At 48.0% G+C, this 17,914-nt stretch overlaps 1 protein-coding gene across 3 annotated transcripts in view; it reads right to left on the minus strand.

Moving 5' to 3' along the window:
• LOC123749551 (homeobox protein caupolican) overlaps window positions 1–17,914 on the minus strand; it is a 258,164-nt gene that overhangs the window by 209,736 nt on the left and 30,514 nt on the right. For 2 of the 3 annotated variants that reach the window (XM_069338690.1, XM_069338692.1), the window contains exon 2: window positions 10,559–10,813. The exons of the other annotated variant lie outside the window; for it this stretch is intronic. In XM_069338690.1, the coding sequence (XP_069194791.1) occupies window positions 10,559–10,813 (255 nt within the window). The remainder of the gene's footprint in view (window positions 1–10,558; window positions 10,814–17,914) is intronic. 3 annotated transcript variants of the gene reach the window in all.

Here is a 17,914-nt window from a genome sequence, read left to right on the forward strand (position 1 = left end):
TGAGAGGCAAAAACCCCCACGCTAATCCCACGTTAAGTCAGCCCTGAGCCTGCAAGCCCAGGATGCATACTTGCAATTGCAGGTGTGGGGCGTCAGTGGCAAGTGTGTGTGTGTGTAGTACACCAGGGAGTACCTGTTGACCCCCCCCACACCCCCCAGGACCCGCCTCGCCTAGTACGAAGTGCTGGTGAACTTTGAGTCAAGGAGGATCACCGAGAAAGCTGCTACGGGCGCGGTATTTCGCTTGGCTCTCCTGTTAACACCGGAGCTTGGTGATTGGGGTCTACTTCCTGGGCGTCCTTTTAATACGGGGGATTATCTGTGTGTGTGTGTGTGTGTGTGTGTGTGTGTGTGTGTGTGTGTGTGTGTGTGTGTGTGTGTGTGTGTGTGTGTGTGTGTGTGTGTGTGTGTACTCACCTAATTGTACTTGCAGGGGTCGAACATCTGCTCTTATACCCCGATTTCGATCATCATTTTTCGCTCGTTTTCCTTATCATATTTTTACATTTAAAGACGTACATGGCACTGCCGTCGACGCCTCCCCTCATATAGTCCCTTCCCCTCATTTACGACTCTTAAGACTGAGCCAAAAAGTTATTTCCTCACATCTCTGTGACTCATCTGCGTTACCAGCTTCCAAATTATGTCATCTTCGTTCTACTGTTCCTGAATTTGAACGTTGCTTATATGCCAGTCTCCCCTCACCCCCTTTAGTATCTTGTACAGTCGTTACTATGTCTGTCCCCTATTATTTATATGCTCTAATATAATGAGGTCCAAAGTCTTTCATCGGGTAGACAAAGACAGCTTCTTTAAGGTGAAAGTGGGACAAAATGACACAAGGAAAATAATAATAATAATAATAATAATAATAATAATAATAATAATAATAATAATAATAATAATAATAATAAAGGTATAGTTAACGACTGGAATGCACTGAAAGAAGAAGAAGTAGTGGAAGCCACCTCCAGCCACGACCCTCAGATTCGAAAAAGAATTCAAATATAATAAAAGTTACATCCTGTAACCAGGAACAACACGGCTAACAGGAGCAGGGCACGAAGGGCTAGACCTCACTACCCTGTAGACAACAGTAGATAAGTACTGATACCGGTAGGTAGGGACCCCCCCCCCCTCCCCCCCCCCCCACACCGCGGACCCCAACATGCGTTCCTCTAACGCATAGAAGGTTCGTTTTTGGCGTCGTGAATAATTAAGTCACTTATGCGTCATCGGTGATGGGTGTCGCGCTGACTTTACTTCTTGTTTGATTTTGATTTTGAAAGTAACTAAAAGTAAATTAACGGACGCCTAATTTTGCTCTTTAGTTCATATCCCACCTATGGTCCTGTTCCACCTATGGTCCTGTTCCACCTATGGTCCTGTTCCACCTATGGTCCTGTTCCACCTATGGTCCTGTTCCACCTATGGTCCTGTTCCACCTATGGTCCTGTTCCACCTATGGTCCTGTTCCACCTATGGTCCTGTCCCACCTATGGTCCTGTCCCACCTATGGTCCTGTTCCACCTATGGTCCTGTTCCACCTATGGTCCTGTCCCACCTATGGTCCTGTTCCACCTATGGTCCTGTTCCACCTATGGTCCTGTCCCACCTATGGTCCTGTTCCACCTATGGTCCTGTCCCACCTATGGTCCTGTTCCACCTATGGTCCTGTTCCACCTATGGTCCTGTTCCACCTATGGTCCTGTCCCACCTATGGTCCTGTTCCACCTATGGTCCTGTCCCACCTATGGTCCTGTTCCACCTATGGTCCTGTTCCACCTATGGTCCTGTTCCACCTATGGTCCTGTTCCACCTATGGTCCTGTTCCACCTATGGTCCTGTCCCACCTATGGTCCTGTTCCACCTATGGTCCTGTCCCACCTATGGTCCTGTTCCACCTATGGTCCTGTTCCACCTATGGTCCTGTCCCACCTATGGTCCTGTCCCACCTATGGTCCTGTCCCACCTATGGTCCTGTTCCACCTATGGTCCTGTTCCACCTATGGTCCTGTCCCACCTATGGTCCTGTCCCACCTATGGTCCTGTTCCACCTATGGTCCTGTCCCACATATGATCCTGTCCCAGCTTGTCCTCGCTTGTCATGACTATCTTACCGGTCCCTCTATCGTTCCTCACAATCTGTTGTTTTGTCGCAAGAACATTTGAATAGCGTTACGTAAGATAGACTAGAACCAGGACTATGGCTGGGGCGGTCACTGTGTCACCCACATGCTCGCATTATTGGGCGGCGTCACTCATCCCGTGAGTGAACATACCATCATAGTGACGGTACAGAGCGGCGTCACTCATCCCGTGAGTGAACATACCATCATAGTGACGGTACAGAGCGGCGTCACTCATCCCGTGAGTGAACATATCATCATAGTGACGGTACAGAGCGGCGTCACTCATCCCGTGAGTGAACATATCATCATAGTGACGGTACAGAGCGGCGTCACTCATCCCGTGAGTGAACATACCATCATAGTGACGGTACAGAGCGGCGTCACTCATCCCGTGAGTGAACATACCATCATAGTGACGGTACAGAGCGGCGTCACTCATCCCGTGAGTGAACATACCATCATAGTGACGGTACAGAGCGGCGTCACTCATCCCGTGAGTGAACATACCATCATAGTGACGGTACAGAGCGACGTCACTCATCCTGTGAGTGAACATATCATCATAGTGACGGTACAGAGCGGCGTCACTCATCCCGTGAGTGAACATACCATCATAGTGACGGTACAGAGCGGCGTCACTCATCCTGTGAGTGAACATACCCCGTTCTAGCAGCATGTTCAACACCTCTCCCTCTCAACAGGAAGAACACTCGCTGGATTGTTCATCCTGGCACTTGTGCCCAGATCCAGCATCTAATAAAGCTCTTCCCAGACCTAACTCTAATTTATCCAGACCTAACTGTACATTATCCAGCCCTAACTGTACTTTATCCAGACCTAACTGTACTTTATCCAGACCTAACTGTACTTTATCCAGACCTAACTGTACTTTATCCAGACCTAACTTTACTTTATCCAGACCTAACTCTACTTTATCCAGACCTAACTGTACTTTATCCAGACCTAACTTTACTTTATCCAGACCTAACTCTACTTTATCCAGACCTAACTCTACTTTATCCAGACCTAACTCTACTTTATCCAGACCTAACTTTACGTTATCCAGACCCAACTGTACTTTATCCAGACCTAACTGTACTTTATCCAGACCTAACTCTACTTTATCCAGACCTAACTCTACTTTATCCAGACCTAACTCTACTTTATCCAGACCTAACTGTACTTTATCCAGACCTAACTTTACTTTATCCAGACCTAACTCTACTTTATCCAGTCCTAACTCTACTTTATCCAGACCTAACTCTACTTTATCCAGACCTAACTGTACTTTATCCAGACCCACACTGTACATTATCCAGCCCTAACTCAGCCTCCAAGATCTAACTGTGCGTCTTATACCTGAGTATCTGTCAGACCCAAGAGCTTCACTGACGTATGTCATGGTGGTGGTGGGGGGGGGGGGGGGGTGAGTGAAGCACACGTGTAAGTTATCCTGAGATAACCGAGTTCTCTCGCGGGGCAGAGCTGCTCCCTGGGGCAGGGAGGGGCACAACAGGGGCAGAGATCGAGGGGCACAACCTCACCTTTCCCCTCTTTGTGTCACTGTTGAACGGTTGCCCCCCCCCCCTCCCCCTCCCCCCCTCGGGTGTTGTGTCACTCACTCCATCTTCCCCTTCTTTGCTGCTAGTTTTTTTGTTTACCCCCTCGGCAGCTATCCCTTGTCTCACCTCTCTCTCTCTCTCTCTCTCTCTCTCTCTCTCTCTCTCTCTCTCTCTCTCTCTCTCTCTCTCTCTCTCTCTCTCTCTCTCTCTCTATCTCTCTCTCTATCTCTCTCTCTCTCTCTCTCTCTATCTCTCTCTCTCTCTCTCTCTCTCTCTCTATCTCTCTCTATCTCTCTCTCTCTCTCTCTCTCTCTCTCTCTCTCTCTCTCTCTCTCTCTCTCTCTCTATCTCTATCTCTCTCTCTCTCTCTCTCTCTACCTATCTCTCTCTCTCTCTCTCTCTCTCTCTCTCTCTCTCTATCTCTCTCTCTCTCTCTCTCTCTCTCTCTCTCTCTCTCTCTCTCTCTCTCTCTCATAATTATCATCATCGGCGTGTTATGCTTTCCCGTAACCGCAATGTTTTACACACACATTATTACACAGCCACCAGCGCCCCCCCCCACACACACATGGGGCGCTGGTGGCTGAGTGGACAGCACCCTGGATACGTAGTCCCGAGGTCCGGGGTCCGATTCCCGGCGAGAACAAAAATGGGCATAGTTTCTTTCACCCTGATGCCCCCTGTTACCTAGCAGTAAATGGGTACCTGGGAGTTAGCCAGCTGTTACGGGCTGCTTCCTGGGTGTGTGTGTGTACTCATCTAGTTGTGTTTGCGGAGGTTGAGCTCTGGCTCTTTGGTCCCGCCTCTCAGCCGTCAATCAACAAATTGATTGACGGTTGATCAACACCCTCCCCAGATGTAGGGAGGGAGGGAGGGAGGGAGAGGGAAGATGTGTGTGTGTGTGTGTGTGTGTGTACTCACCTATATGTACTCACCTATATGTGCTTGCAGGATCGAGCATTGACTCTTGGATCCCGCCTTTCGAGCATCGGTTGTTTACAGCAATGACTCCTGTCCCATTTCCCTATCATACCTGGTTTTAAAATTATGAATAGTATTTGCTTCCACAACCTGTTCCTGAAGTGCATTCCATTTCCCCACTACTCTCACGCTAAAAGAAAACTTCCTTACATCTCTGTGACTCATCTGAGTTTCAAGCTTCCATCCATGTCCTCTCGTTCTGTTACTATTCCGTGTGAACATTTCGTCTATGTCCACTCTGTCAATTCCTCTGAGAATCTTATACGTTCCTATCATGTCCCCCCTCTCCCTTCTTCTTTCTAGTGTCGTAAGGCACAGTTCCCTCAGGCGCTCTTCATACCCCATCCCTCGTAGCTCTGGGACGAGTCTCGTTGCAAACCTCTGAACCTTTTCCAGTTTCATTATATGCTTCTTCAGATGGGGACTCCATGATGAGGCGGCATACTCTAAGACTGGCCTTACGTAGGCAGTGTAAAGCGCCCTAAATGCCTCCTTACTTAGGTTTCTGAATGATGTTCTAACTTTTGCCAGTGTAGAGTACGCTGCTGTCGTTATCCTATTAATATGTGCCTCAGGAGATAGATTAGGTGTTACGTCCACCCCCAGGTCTCTTTCACGCGTCGTTACAGGTAGGCTGTTCCCCTTCATTGTGTACTGTCCCTTTGGTCTCCTATCTCCTAGTCCCATTTCCATAACTTTACATTTGCTCGTGTTGAATTCTAGTAGCCATTTCTCTGACCATCTCTGCAATCTGTTCAGGTCCTCTTGGAGGATCCTGCAATCCTCATCTGTCACAACTCTTCTCATCAACTTTGCATCATCCGCAAACATCGACATGTAGGACTCTACGCCTGTAAACATGTCGTTAACATATACAAGAAATAGAATTGGTCCCAGCACCGATCCTTGTGGTACTCCACTTGTTACTGTTCGCCAGTCCGACTTCTCGCCCCTTACCGTAACTCTTTGGCTCCTTCCTGTTAGGTAGTTCCTTATCCATTCTAGGACCTTTCCCCCCACCCCCGCCTGCCTCTCGAGCTTGAACAGCAGTCTCATGTGCGGTACTGTATCAAAGGCTTTTTGGCAGTCCAGAAATATGCAGTCTGCCCAACCATCTCTGTCCTGTCTTATCCTCGTTATTTTATCATAGAATTCCAGAAGGTTTGTTAGGCACGATTTCCCTGTCCAGAACCCATGTTGATGTTTGTTCACAAACCTAATGTTCTCCAGGTGTGCAACCAGTCGTAGCCTAATTATTCTTTCCAGTATTTTACAGGGGATGCTTGTCAGTGATACAGGTCTGTAGTTAAGTGCCTCCTCCCTATCTCCTTTCTTGAAGATCGGCACGACATTTGCCTTCTTCCAGCAACTGGGTAATTCTCCTGACATAAGTGACTCATTAAAGATCATTGCCAGAGGCACGCTGAGGGCCTGTGCTGCTTCTTTTAGTATCCACGGTGATACTTTGTCTGGTCCAACTGCTTTAGTTGCATCTAGAGTTGTCAACTGTTTCATTACCTCCTCTGCTGTCACCTCTATATCTGATAGTCTTTCATCTAGGGTAACCCCTTCCAACAATGGGAGCTGCTCAGGCTCGGTAGTGAACACTCCATGGAAACTGGCATTCAGTGCCTCGCAGATTTCCTTGTCACTTTCAGTATATGCCCCCTCTGTCTTCCTTAGTCTTGTCACTTGGTCGTTCACCGACATTTTTCTTCTTATATGACTGTGTAGTAACTTAGGTTGTTTTTTCGCTTTGATTGCAATATCGTTCTCATAGTCCCTTTCCGATGTTCGTCTTATGTTAATGTAATCGTTCCTAGCTCTGTTGTATCTGCTTCTGTTGTCCTCTGTTCTTTGTCTTCTGTACTTCCTCCACTCCCGCCTGCTGGCCATTTTTGCTTCCTGACACTGTCTATTAAACCATGGGTTATTATATTCCTTCTTATTTTTTCCCTTTACCGTTGGTATAAATCTCTCTTCGGCCTCCTGGCATTTCTGTATGACTAGGTCCATCATATCTTGGACTGTTTTTCCTCTAATTTCTTCCTCCCACTGCACTTCACCCAGATAGTCCCTTATCCTCATATAGTCCCCTTTCCTGTAGTCAGCTCCCCTTTCCCAGATCTCTTGTCCCATGGTCATAAGTTTGAATTCCATCATGTAGTCAAAGACTAGGACACAATGGTCACTGGCCCCTAGAGGTATTTCATGCTCTAAATTCTCGATATCTTCTACGTTCTGGGTGAAAATCAGGTCTAATAGGCTCGGTGCATCTCCTCCTCTTTCCCTTGTGTCTTCCTTCACATGTTGTGTCAGGAAATTCCTGTCTATAACATCTACTAATTTTGCTCCCCACGTTTCATCCCCTCCATGGGGATTCCTTGATTCCCAATTTATCTCTCCATGATTTAGGTCCCCCATGATCAGCAGCTTCGCTCTCATTCTGTGGGCTAGTGTTGCTGCCTTCTGCAGTTCATCTATACATGCTTTGTTGTTGTCATCATACTCCTGCCTGGGTCTTCTACTGTTTGGTGGGGGATTGTAGATTACCAAGATCACAATCTTCCTCCCATCTACTGTCAGAGTTCCATGTATGAAGCTTGTGCACTCATTGGTAACTCGATTTCCCAGGTCTTCAAACTTCCATTTCCGCTTTATTAGGAGTGCTACTCCCCCTCCCTGTCTCTGTGTCCTCTCTTTTCGTATCACCTGGTACCCTTCAGGAAAGATTGCATCTGAGATCATGTCATTAATTTTAGTTTCCACAATTGCAACTATGTCAGGATCTGCTTCACTCACTCTTTCTTTTATCTCTTCTGCTTTATTAGATACCCCATCAGCATTGGTGTACCAAACCTTGAGATTCTTCATGGAAACTCTTGTACCAGAGTTCTCCCTTTCTCTGGGGGTCTGGGGGGATCTGGGGGATGTCTGGGGGGTGACTGGGGGCAGAGGGGATCTGGGGGATCTGGGGGGTGTCTGGGGGATGACTGGGGGCGGGGAGGGTCCGGGGGATGTCCGGGGGGATCCAGGGGGTGTCTGGGGGGGGCCGGGGGGTGTATGGGGGGTGAAAGAGTTCAGGGTAGGGCCTGGGTAGGGGTAGGGCCTGGGTAGGTAGGTCTGGAGTAGGAAGGGCATACTGGGTCTGAAGATTAGGGAGGGCATAGAGGGGTTGGGAGATGGCGTAAGGTTGGGAGACAGATAGAGGTTGAGAGGTTGGGAGGGGGATGGATAGAGGGGGTGGGGGGGACCTCCCACCTCCCTCGCAAGGGTGGGGGGTCACATGGAAGGAGAGGGGATGAGGAGGGGTGAGGGCAGGGCAGGCTTTGGGTGTTGAGGGGATGAGGTCTGGGTGGGTTCTTGGGGTTGAGGGGATGAGGTCTGGATGGGATTTGGGGGTTGAGGGGATGAGAGCTGGGTGGGTTTTGGGGGTTGAGGGGACGAGGGCTGGACGGGTTTTGGGGGTTGAGGTGATGAGGGGGTCCTTGGAATGTGGGATGAATTTGACTCCAGTGGGGTCAGAGGGGTCAAGGGATGTGCTGGGGAGATAAGCAGGGGCGGCTGATTTGGGAAAGGGGTGACCTGAGAAGCACGTGTGAGCTGGTTAGCATGGGGTGGATTAGCACTGGGGTGTGTAGCTGCGCTCAAATGGGAAGAGTCGTATTGTTGTTTGCTTGCTGTGTGTGTGTGTGTGTGTGTGTGTGTGTGTGTGTGTGCGTGTGTGTGTGTGTGTGTGTGTGTGTGTGTGTGTGTGTGTGTGTGTGTACTCACCTACATGTACTCACCTATATGTGCTTGCAGGATCGAGCATTGACTCTTGGATCCCGCCTTTCGAGCATCGGTTGTTTACAGCAATGACTCCTGTCCCATTTCCCTATCATACCTGGTTTTAAAATTATGAATAGTATTTGCTTCCACAACCTGTGTGTGTGTGTGTGTGTGTGTGTGTGTGTGTGAAAAAATAGCAGCAATTAGTAACAGTTGATTGATTGACAGTTGAGAGGTGGGCCGAAAGAGCAGAGCTCAACCCCCGCAAGCACAGCTAGGTGAATACATGTGGAAAGCAAGCACCAGACCAACCCACTCCCCTGGCCCGCTAAGTGGTAGTGTGGGTGAGGCGAGGCCTACCCGGCGCCCCTGGCCCGCTAAGTGGTAGTGTGGGTGAGGCGAGGCCTACCCGGCGCCCCTGGCCCGCTAAGTGGTAGTGTGAGTGAGGCGAGGCCTACCCGGCGCCCCTGGCCCGCTAAGTGGTAGTGTGGGTGAGGCGAGGCCTACCCGGCGCCCCTGGCCCGCTAAGTGGTAGTGTGGGTGAGGCGAGGCCTACCCGGCGCCCCTGGCCCGCTAAGTGGTAGTGTGAGTGAGGCGAGGCCTACCCGGCGCCCCTGGCCCGCTAAGTGGTAGTGTGGGTGAGGCGAGGCCTACCCGGCGCCCCTGGCCCGCTAAGTGGTAGTGTGGGTGAGGCGAGGCCTACCCGGCGCCCCTGGCCCGCTAAGTGGTAGTGTGAGTGAGGCGAGGCCTACCCGGCGCCCCTGGCCCGCTAAGTGGTAGTGTGGGTGAGGCGAGGCCTACCCGGCGCCCCTGGCCCGCTAAGTGGTAGTGTGGGTGAGGCGAGGCCTACCCGGCGCCCCTGGCCCGCTAAGTGGTAGTGTGAGTGAGGCGAGGCCTACCCGGCGCCCCTGGCCCGCTAAGTGGTAGTGTGGGTGAGGCGAGGCCTACCCGGCGCCCCTGGCCCGCTAAGTGGTAGTGTGGGTGAGGCGAGGCCTACCCGGCGCCCCTGGCCCGCTAAGTGGTAGTGTGGGTGAGGCGAGGCCTACCCGGCGCCCCTGGCCAGGTGCCGCCACCTGTGGCCACCACCACCGCAGCTCTTCCTACTCCCGCCGGAAGTCCAGTGCCGCGAGGTCACCTCCGGCGTCAAAAAATGTCGGGAAGATACCTATGGTCGAGTGGGAATGGGATGGAGGCGTGAGAGGGAGGAGGAAGTCGTGGGATAGATGTAGGGAGGGAGAGAGGGAGAGAGGGAGAGGGAGGGAGGGAGAGAGGGAGAGGGAAGCTGAGGCAAGGTTGCCATAGAAACCAGGAGTCGGGGTGTCAATCTCCCAAAAAAAAGATCACAGTGAAAGATGTAATAGAAATTTATATTTACATATTGGTACATTGAAATGTGTATATAGTCTAATGAAGTTGATATATATATATATGTGCTTCAGCCTACAGTTTAGACCTATTGTCTTGGGTATGACCCTCTGTCCTGTGTGACAGTGAACACCAGCATTATCCTCACTCTAATAAGACCTAATTGATTTCCTCAGATTAGGCAAAATTGTAATTAATATTTGTCAATAAAGGTGTTAATAATATTAAAGTGGAAGATGGCTCTATAGATGAGATGAATGTGGAGGAACACTACCGAAGATGTGCTAGTCATGGAAGGTGCTATTGTAGTGGCGGGCTGTTGTGGGCTGTGGCGGGCTGTGGAGGGCTGTGGAGGGTTGTTGTGGGCTGTGGCGGGATGTTGTGGGCTGTGGAAGGTTGTTGTGGGCTGTGGCGGGCTGTGGCGGGCTGTGGCGGGCTGTGGAGGGCTGTGGAGGGTTGTTGTGGGCTGTGGCGGGCTGTGGAGGGCTGTGGAGGGTTGTTGTGGGCTATGGCAGGCTGTTGTGGGCTGTGGAAGGTTGTTGTGGGCTGTGGCGGGCTGTGACGGGCTGTGGCGGGCTGTTGTGGGCTTTGGCGGGCTGTGGCGGGCTGCGGCGGGCTGTGGCTCTTACGAGTTGTAGCGGGATGTCAACATATTTTCTATATATCCAATCGGTCCCATATTTCTTTGAACTCTAAAATGAGAAAGAGAGAGAGAGACCGGCCATACAAGCAAGAGTAGCTACTCACCAAGGGGTTGTAGAAGGCGGAGGAGTCCATACCGATGGATGGATAGGGGTTCTGTTCGCTGGAGGTGTAGGTGGTGCCATAGACCCCTCCAGTGGCCCCGAGGCTGGAGCCGATCCTGGAGTAGGAGCCGAGGGCGAGGCGGTCGTACTGACAGGAGCAGACGGGTTGTCCGCTCACCGGGTCTGTCATGATGGTCCGGCCGCCCTCACAGCAGCCGGTGCCGCCCGTCCCGCCTCCGCCCTGACCCACCAGCAGCTGGTGGCACCAATCACACACGGCTTTAGTTTGGGGTTGCAATTTATTTTTTTCCCTACAATGCGGTGCGTGTTAGTGTTAGTGTGTGTGTGTGTGTGTGTGTGTGTGTGTGTGTGTGTGTGTGTGTGTGTGTGTGTAATTACCTAAGTGTAGTTACAGGATGAGAGCTACGCTCGTGGTGTCCCGTCGTAGCTCTCATCCTGTAACTACACTTTAGTGTGTGTGTGTGTGTGTGTGTGTGTGTGTGTGTGTGTGTGTGTGTGTGTGTTTACCTAGTTGTGTCTACGAGGAGGGGTCTAGCTCTCAATCCCCGCCTCCTTGTAAATGTACATGATGAATTTATACCTTCCGACGACTGTGGACTCAAATATACTTGCAGTCGAGCTCTAGCTCCTGAATCCCCCTCCCCCTTACCAGCTATGCTAGCTACTACTATATCTCCATCGAATAAATTCCATTTGCTCTCTTAGGCTAAAAACGCTATTGCGAATATCCCTATTTTATATGAGCTTCAGGTGCCCATTCATGCCCTTTGTTCAACCTTGGCTTACACTGTTCACCTTATCGACCTTAGGAATACCCATGAGTATCTCATATGTCGTTAACATGTCTCCTCTATACCCTCTATCCTCAAGTGTGGTGAGCTCGCTCAGCTTCTCCCCACAGTGTAACCCGCACGGTTCAGGTATGAATACCTCTGGAATGTTTTGGCCTGTCTTAAGTGTCTCAAAATTGAGGTCCATGCATGGGCAGCATACTCCTGAATGGCCTCACGTGTGTGTGTGTGTGTGTGTGTGTGTGTGTGTGTGTGTGTGTGTGTGTGTGTGTGTGTGTGTGTGTGTGTGTGTGTGTGTGTGTGTGCGGTTATAATAATGTTTATGTTAACAGTAATAATAATAATAAAAATATTAATAATTATGGTAATGCGAGCATCAATAATAATAAACTTATGAGTAATTATTATATACGAAAATAAAACGAAGAAAAAACATTGCATTTAATACAGTAAAACAACAACAGACTGCATCCTCCGCGAGATGCAGTCTTTGTACATACGAAGACCACACACAGTATTTTGGTTAGACCGCGAGAACACACTCGCTACGTCATGGTGGCACTCACTTGGTGGCACTCATTACATCATGGTGGCACTCATTACGTCTAATACCTATTCGGTATTAAACTTGTGCTCTCTGTGGGGGGGGGGGGTTGAATAGGGGGGAGGAAGGGTTCGATCGGTTAAGCTTCGACACGGTTTGTCGCCATTTTGAAAGCTGTTTTCCCTTCTTTCATTGCAAGACACCGCCTCAGGTCTTCTGAGACGTTTCCAGGCCATTTGAGACCCTGCCCAGGTTTTGTGAGACAATTCGCAAGACTTATGAGGCCTTTCCAGGCCTTGTAAAACCCTTTCTAGGCCTTGTGAGACTTTTCCCAGGTTTTGTGAGACCCTTACCAGTCCTTGTGAGACTTACAAGTGCCTTGTGAGAGTTTCCAGAACTCTCCAGTTTCCAGAACCCGCGTGTACCCCCCTCAAGGCCTTGTGAGACCTTCTCAGGCCTATGAGATCTTCCCGTAATAAAAATGAAATAAAAGCTAACAAAACCTAAAATAAGTTTATTAAAATTATGACAAAAGATACAGGAATTGAAATTTGAGAAGGAAAGCAAGTATGAGGTAGAGGTAAGGTGGGCCTCATGCAAGGGGTGTACAGGGCCTCATGCAAAGGGTGTACAGGGCCTCATGCAAGGGGTGTACAGGGCCTCATGCAAGGGGTGTACAGGGCCTCATGCAAGGGGTGTACAGGGCCTCATGCAAGGGGTGTACAGGGCCTCATGCTAGAGGTGTACAGGGCCTCATGCAAGAGGTGTACAGGGCCTCATGCAAGGGGGTGTACAGGGCCTCATGCAAGGGGTGTACAGGGCCTCATGCAAGGGGGTGTACAGGGCCTCATGCAAGGGGTGTACAGGGCCTCATGCAAGGGGGTGTACAGGGCCTCATGCAAAGGGTGTACAGGGCCTCATGCAAGGGGGTGTACAGGGCCTCATGCAAGAGGTGTACAGGGCCTCATGCAAGGGGGTGTACAGGGCCTCATGCAAGGGGTGTACAGGGGCTCATGCAAGAGGTGTACAGGGCCTCATGCAAGAGGTGTACAGGGCCTCATGCAAGAGGTGTACAGGGCCTCATGCAAGGGGGTGTACAGGGCCTCATGCAAGGGGTGTACAGGGCCTCATGCAAGAGGTGTACAGGGCCTCATGCAAGGGGGTGTACAGGGCCTCATGCAAGGGGTGTACAGGGCCTCATGCAAGGGGGTGTACAGGGCCTCATGCAAGGGATGTACAGGGCCTCATGCAAGGGGTGTACAGGGCCTCATGCAAGAGGTGTACAGGACCTCATGCAAGGGGTGTACAGGGCCTCATGCAAGAGGTGTACAGGGCCTCATGCAAGGGGGTGTACAGGGCCTCATGCAAGGGGGTGTACAGGGCCTCATGCAAGGGGGTGTACAGGGCCTCATGCAAGGGGTGTACAGGGCCTCATGCAAGGGGTGTACAGGGCCTCATGCAAGAGGTGTACAGGGCCTCATGCATGGGGTGTACAGGGCCTCATGCAAGAGGTGTACAGGGCCTCATGCAAGGGGTGTACAGGGCCTCATGCAAGGGGGTGTACAGGGCCTCATGCAAGGGATGTACAGGGCCTCATGCAAGGGGTGTACAGGGCCTCATGCAAGGGGTGTACAGGGCCTCATGCAAGGGGTGTACAGGGCCTCATGCAAGAGGTGTACAGGACCTCATGCAAGGGGGTGTACAGGGCCACATGCAAGGGGGTGTACAGGGCCTCATGCAAGGGGTGTACAGGGCCTCATGCAAGGGGTGTACAACGTGACCCGCTGGAGACGCGCCAGGTGTCTGCATTTGATGCCGATGGTGATATCTGGAGAAATGATATGCACGATTAATGGTATTAGCACGGCCTACATGGAGAAAGTTCAGTGGACCTGTGCCTCCTATGACCTCCTATGATAACCCTTCCAAGCCTCTAGTGCTTGGATAACACCTTGTGTCCCTCCCCCCCCCCCTCCCACACACACACCTGCAGATAACACCTCGCTCCCCCCCCACACACACCTGCAGATAACACCTCGCGTCCCCCCCCCCCGCACACATCTGCAGATAACACCTCGCGTCCCCACACACACACACCTGGAGATAACACCTCGCGTCCCCCCCCCCCACACACACCTGCAGATAACACCTCGCGTCCCTCCCCCCCCCACACACACCTGCAGATAACACCTCGCGTCCCCCCCCCCACACACCTGCAGATAACACCTCGCGTCCCCCCCTCCCACACACACCTGCAGATAACACCTCGCGTCCCCCCCACACACCTGCAGATAACACCTCGCGTCCCCCCACATACACACATCTGCAGATAACACCTCGCTTCCCCCCACCCACACACACACACACCTGCAGATGTTAATGACATTTCTGCATGACAAGGAACAAGATGGACAAGAGAAAGGTGGCTGAGAGACCTTTACGTGTATATAATAACGATAAACCAATATTTAAAACATCGCAGGTAAAATGATTTAGTTCACACAACGGCTGGGGCTGTAAGGCTGTTGAAAGAATAAGCCTGGTTGATGGGGGCATAGGCCTGGCTTATATAGACATAGCCCTGCTTGTTCGGGGTATATAGGCCTGGTTTATATAGACATAGCCCTGGTTGTTGGCGGTATATAGACCTGGCTGTTGGAGGCATAGCTTGCGACTCCCAAGAACACATACACCACTAGTCAGCCACACTCAGCTCTTGTAGTGAGAGTTTGTTTGGACATTTGGAAATGGATATTGTTAACCATAGCCATGATCTCTGATGGCGAATGGTGAACGAAACGATGAATAACTGACCACCATTAAGTCAAGTCTGTTTCACGGGTGCGTGGTTCTAATGCTCTTATTATTTCTGGCCAATCCTAACGCCTCACTATTTCCTCATACACCCGTCCCGTTATGGTGACGAGATTGTGTAAACAGAAATAAGTCATCGCAGACAATTTTTCCGCCTAGTAAAACTTATTTACTCAACGTAAGTAGGGAGTTATTGCCAATTTAATTATACTTTACCGGAGTACAAGGCTTATATTTGGGAATACCAATCTACTCTTGCGAGAGTTAAAAGTTAATTATTTTGGGGCTCCGCCTTTGGCTATCGGTAGCATAATTCCTGATGCTCTTGTCATAACACTTCTACATCAGCAGTGATGTATGGAGTTAGCCTCCACTACCTCCCTCTCCATATTTGGAGTATACTTTATACCCCTTACATGTGTCCCTCTTTCAAATTAATCTTTCGAAAAACTTTTCGAACAAATTACTTTTTTTTTATTTTGTCATTTTTAATATAAAAAAAACCATTCCACCCATCCACTTCTTTACTGGATACTTTTCAATAACTCAACTCATAGCAACTCTGCTGGTTTAAATACTCCATTATTAAATACGAAAGTACTTAAGGAAATTCCTGCTTCAATTTTTCCTCCGTGGTCTGACACTGTCATATATATATATATATATATATATATATATATATATATATATATATATATATATATATATATATATATATATATATATATATATAAATATATATATATATATATATATATATATATATATATATATATATATATATATATATATATATATATATATTATATGTAATGATCCTGCGTAAGGATCATTACAGTTTGTGACGCGAGAGCGGCAACCATCGGCTCGTCGTCGTTCGAGTATTCTTCAATGCGAAGAAGACAAAATTCGCATTGATATATATATATATATATATATATATATATATATATATATATATATATATATATATATATATATATATATATATATATATATATATATATTAGTATATTTTGGTAGCAGTCTTTCCTGTAGACATATATTATTAAATATGACCGAAAAAGTAAGATTAATAATTCTAACACGAATTTTCTCAATCTTTCGTACATTACGCTTCACTGTTGGAGGTAAATCAAAAATCACTTCTCCAAAATTCATTTTTATTTCTAGTCTGACGCGACACGGGCGCGTTTCGTAAAACTTATTACATTTTCAAAGACTTCACAAATACACAACTGATTAGAACTTACGTCTCTCTGATATTATATCTACATTTGAGTGAGGTGGGAAGGATGATGTGGCATTAACACAAGACAGAACAGGGGATATTAATAGGGTATTAAAAGTATCAACACAAGACAGAACAGAAAACAATGGGTATTGAATAGAAGTGTTTGTAGAAAGCCTATTGGTCCATATTTCTTGATGCTTCTATATTGGAGCGGAGTCTTGAGGTGGGTAGAATATAGTTGTGCAATAATTGGCTGTTGATTGCTGGTGTTGACTTCTTGATGTGTAGTGCCTCGCAAACGTCAAGCCGCCTGCTATCGCTGTATCTATCGATGATTTCTGTGTTGTTTACTAGGATTTCTCTGGCGATGGTTTGGTTATGGGAAGAGATTATATGTTCCTTAATGGAGCCCTGTTGCTTATGCATCGTTAAACGCCTAGAAAGAGATGTTGTTGTCTTGCCTATATACTGGGTTTTTTGGAGCTTACAGTCCCCAAGTGGGCATTTGAAGGCATAGACGACGTTAGCCTCTTTTAAAGCGTTCTGTTTTGTGTCTGGAGAGTTTCTCATGAGTAGGCTGGCCGTTTTTCTGGTTTTATAGTAAATCGTCAGTTGTATCCTCTGATTTTTGTCTGTAGGGATAACGTTTCTATTAACAATATCTTTCAGGACCCTTTCCTCCGTTTTATGAGCTGTGGAAAAGAAGTTCCTGTAAAATAGTCTAATAGGGGGTATAGACAACTAACACAACACCTATACCCCCTATTAGACTATTTTACAGGAACTTCTTTTCCACAGCTCATAAAACGGAGGAAAGGGTCCTGAAAGATATTGTTAATAGAAACGTTATCCCTACAGACAAAAATCAGAGGATACAACTGACGATTTACTATAAAACCAGAAAAACGGCCAGCCTACTCATGAGAAACTCTCCAGACACAAAACAGAACGCTTTAAAAGAGACTAACGTCGTCTATGCCTTCAAATGCCCACTTGGGGACTGTAAGCTCCAAAAAACCCAGTATATAGGCAAGACAACAACATCTCTTTCTAGGCGTTTAACGATGCATAAGCAACAGGGCTCCATTAAGGAACATATAATCTCTTCCCATAACCAAACCATCGCCAGAGAAATCCTAGTAAACAACACAGAAATCATCGATAGATACAGCGATAGCAGGCGGCTTGACGTTTGCGAGGCACTACACATCAAGAAGTCAACACCAGCAATCAACAGCCAATTATTGCACAACTATATTCTACCCACCTCAAGACTCCGCTCCAATATAGAAGCATCAAGAAATATGGACCAATAGGCTTTCTACAAACACTTCTATTCAATACCCATTGTTTTCTGTTCTGTCTTGTGTTGATACTTTTAATACCCTATTAATATCCCCTGTTCTGTCTTGTGTTAATGCCACATCATCCTTCCCACCTCACTCAAATGTAGATATAATATCAGAGAGACGTAAGTTCTAATCAGTTGTGTATTTGTGAAGTCTTTGAAAATGTAATAAGTTTTACGAAACGCGCCCGTGTCGCGTCAGACTAGAAATAAAAATGAATTTTGGAGAAGCGATTTTTGATTTACCTCCAACAGTGAAGCGTAATGTACGAAAGATTGAGAAATTTCGTGTTAGAATTATTAATCTTACTTTTTCGGTCATATTTAATAATATATATATATATATATATATATATATATATATATATATATATATATAAAGAGAGAGAGAGAGAGAGAGAGAGAGAGAGAGAGAGAGAGAGAGAGAGAGAGAGAGAGAGAGAGAGAGAGAGAGAGAGAGAGAGAGAGATCTTCATTCTACTTTTTGCTCTGATGAAGGCGAATTAGCCGAAAACGCGTTAAGCATTCTCTATTTTTCACATGTGGTTATTCTGCATATATATATATATATATATATATATATATATATATATATATATATATAT

This window comes from Procambarus clarkii, chromosome 40 (assembly GCF_040958095.1).
Source record: "Procambarus clarkii isolate CNS0578487 chromosome 40, FALCON_Pclarkii_2.0, whole genome shotgun sequence".
In the NCBI taxonomy this organism is placed as follows: Eukaryota; Metazoa; Arthropoda; class Malacostraca; order Decapoda; family Cambaridae; genus Procambarus; species Procambarus clarkii.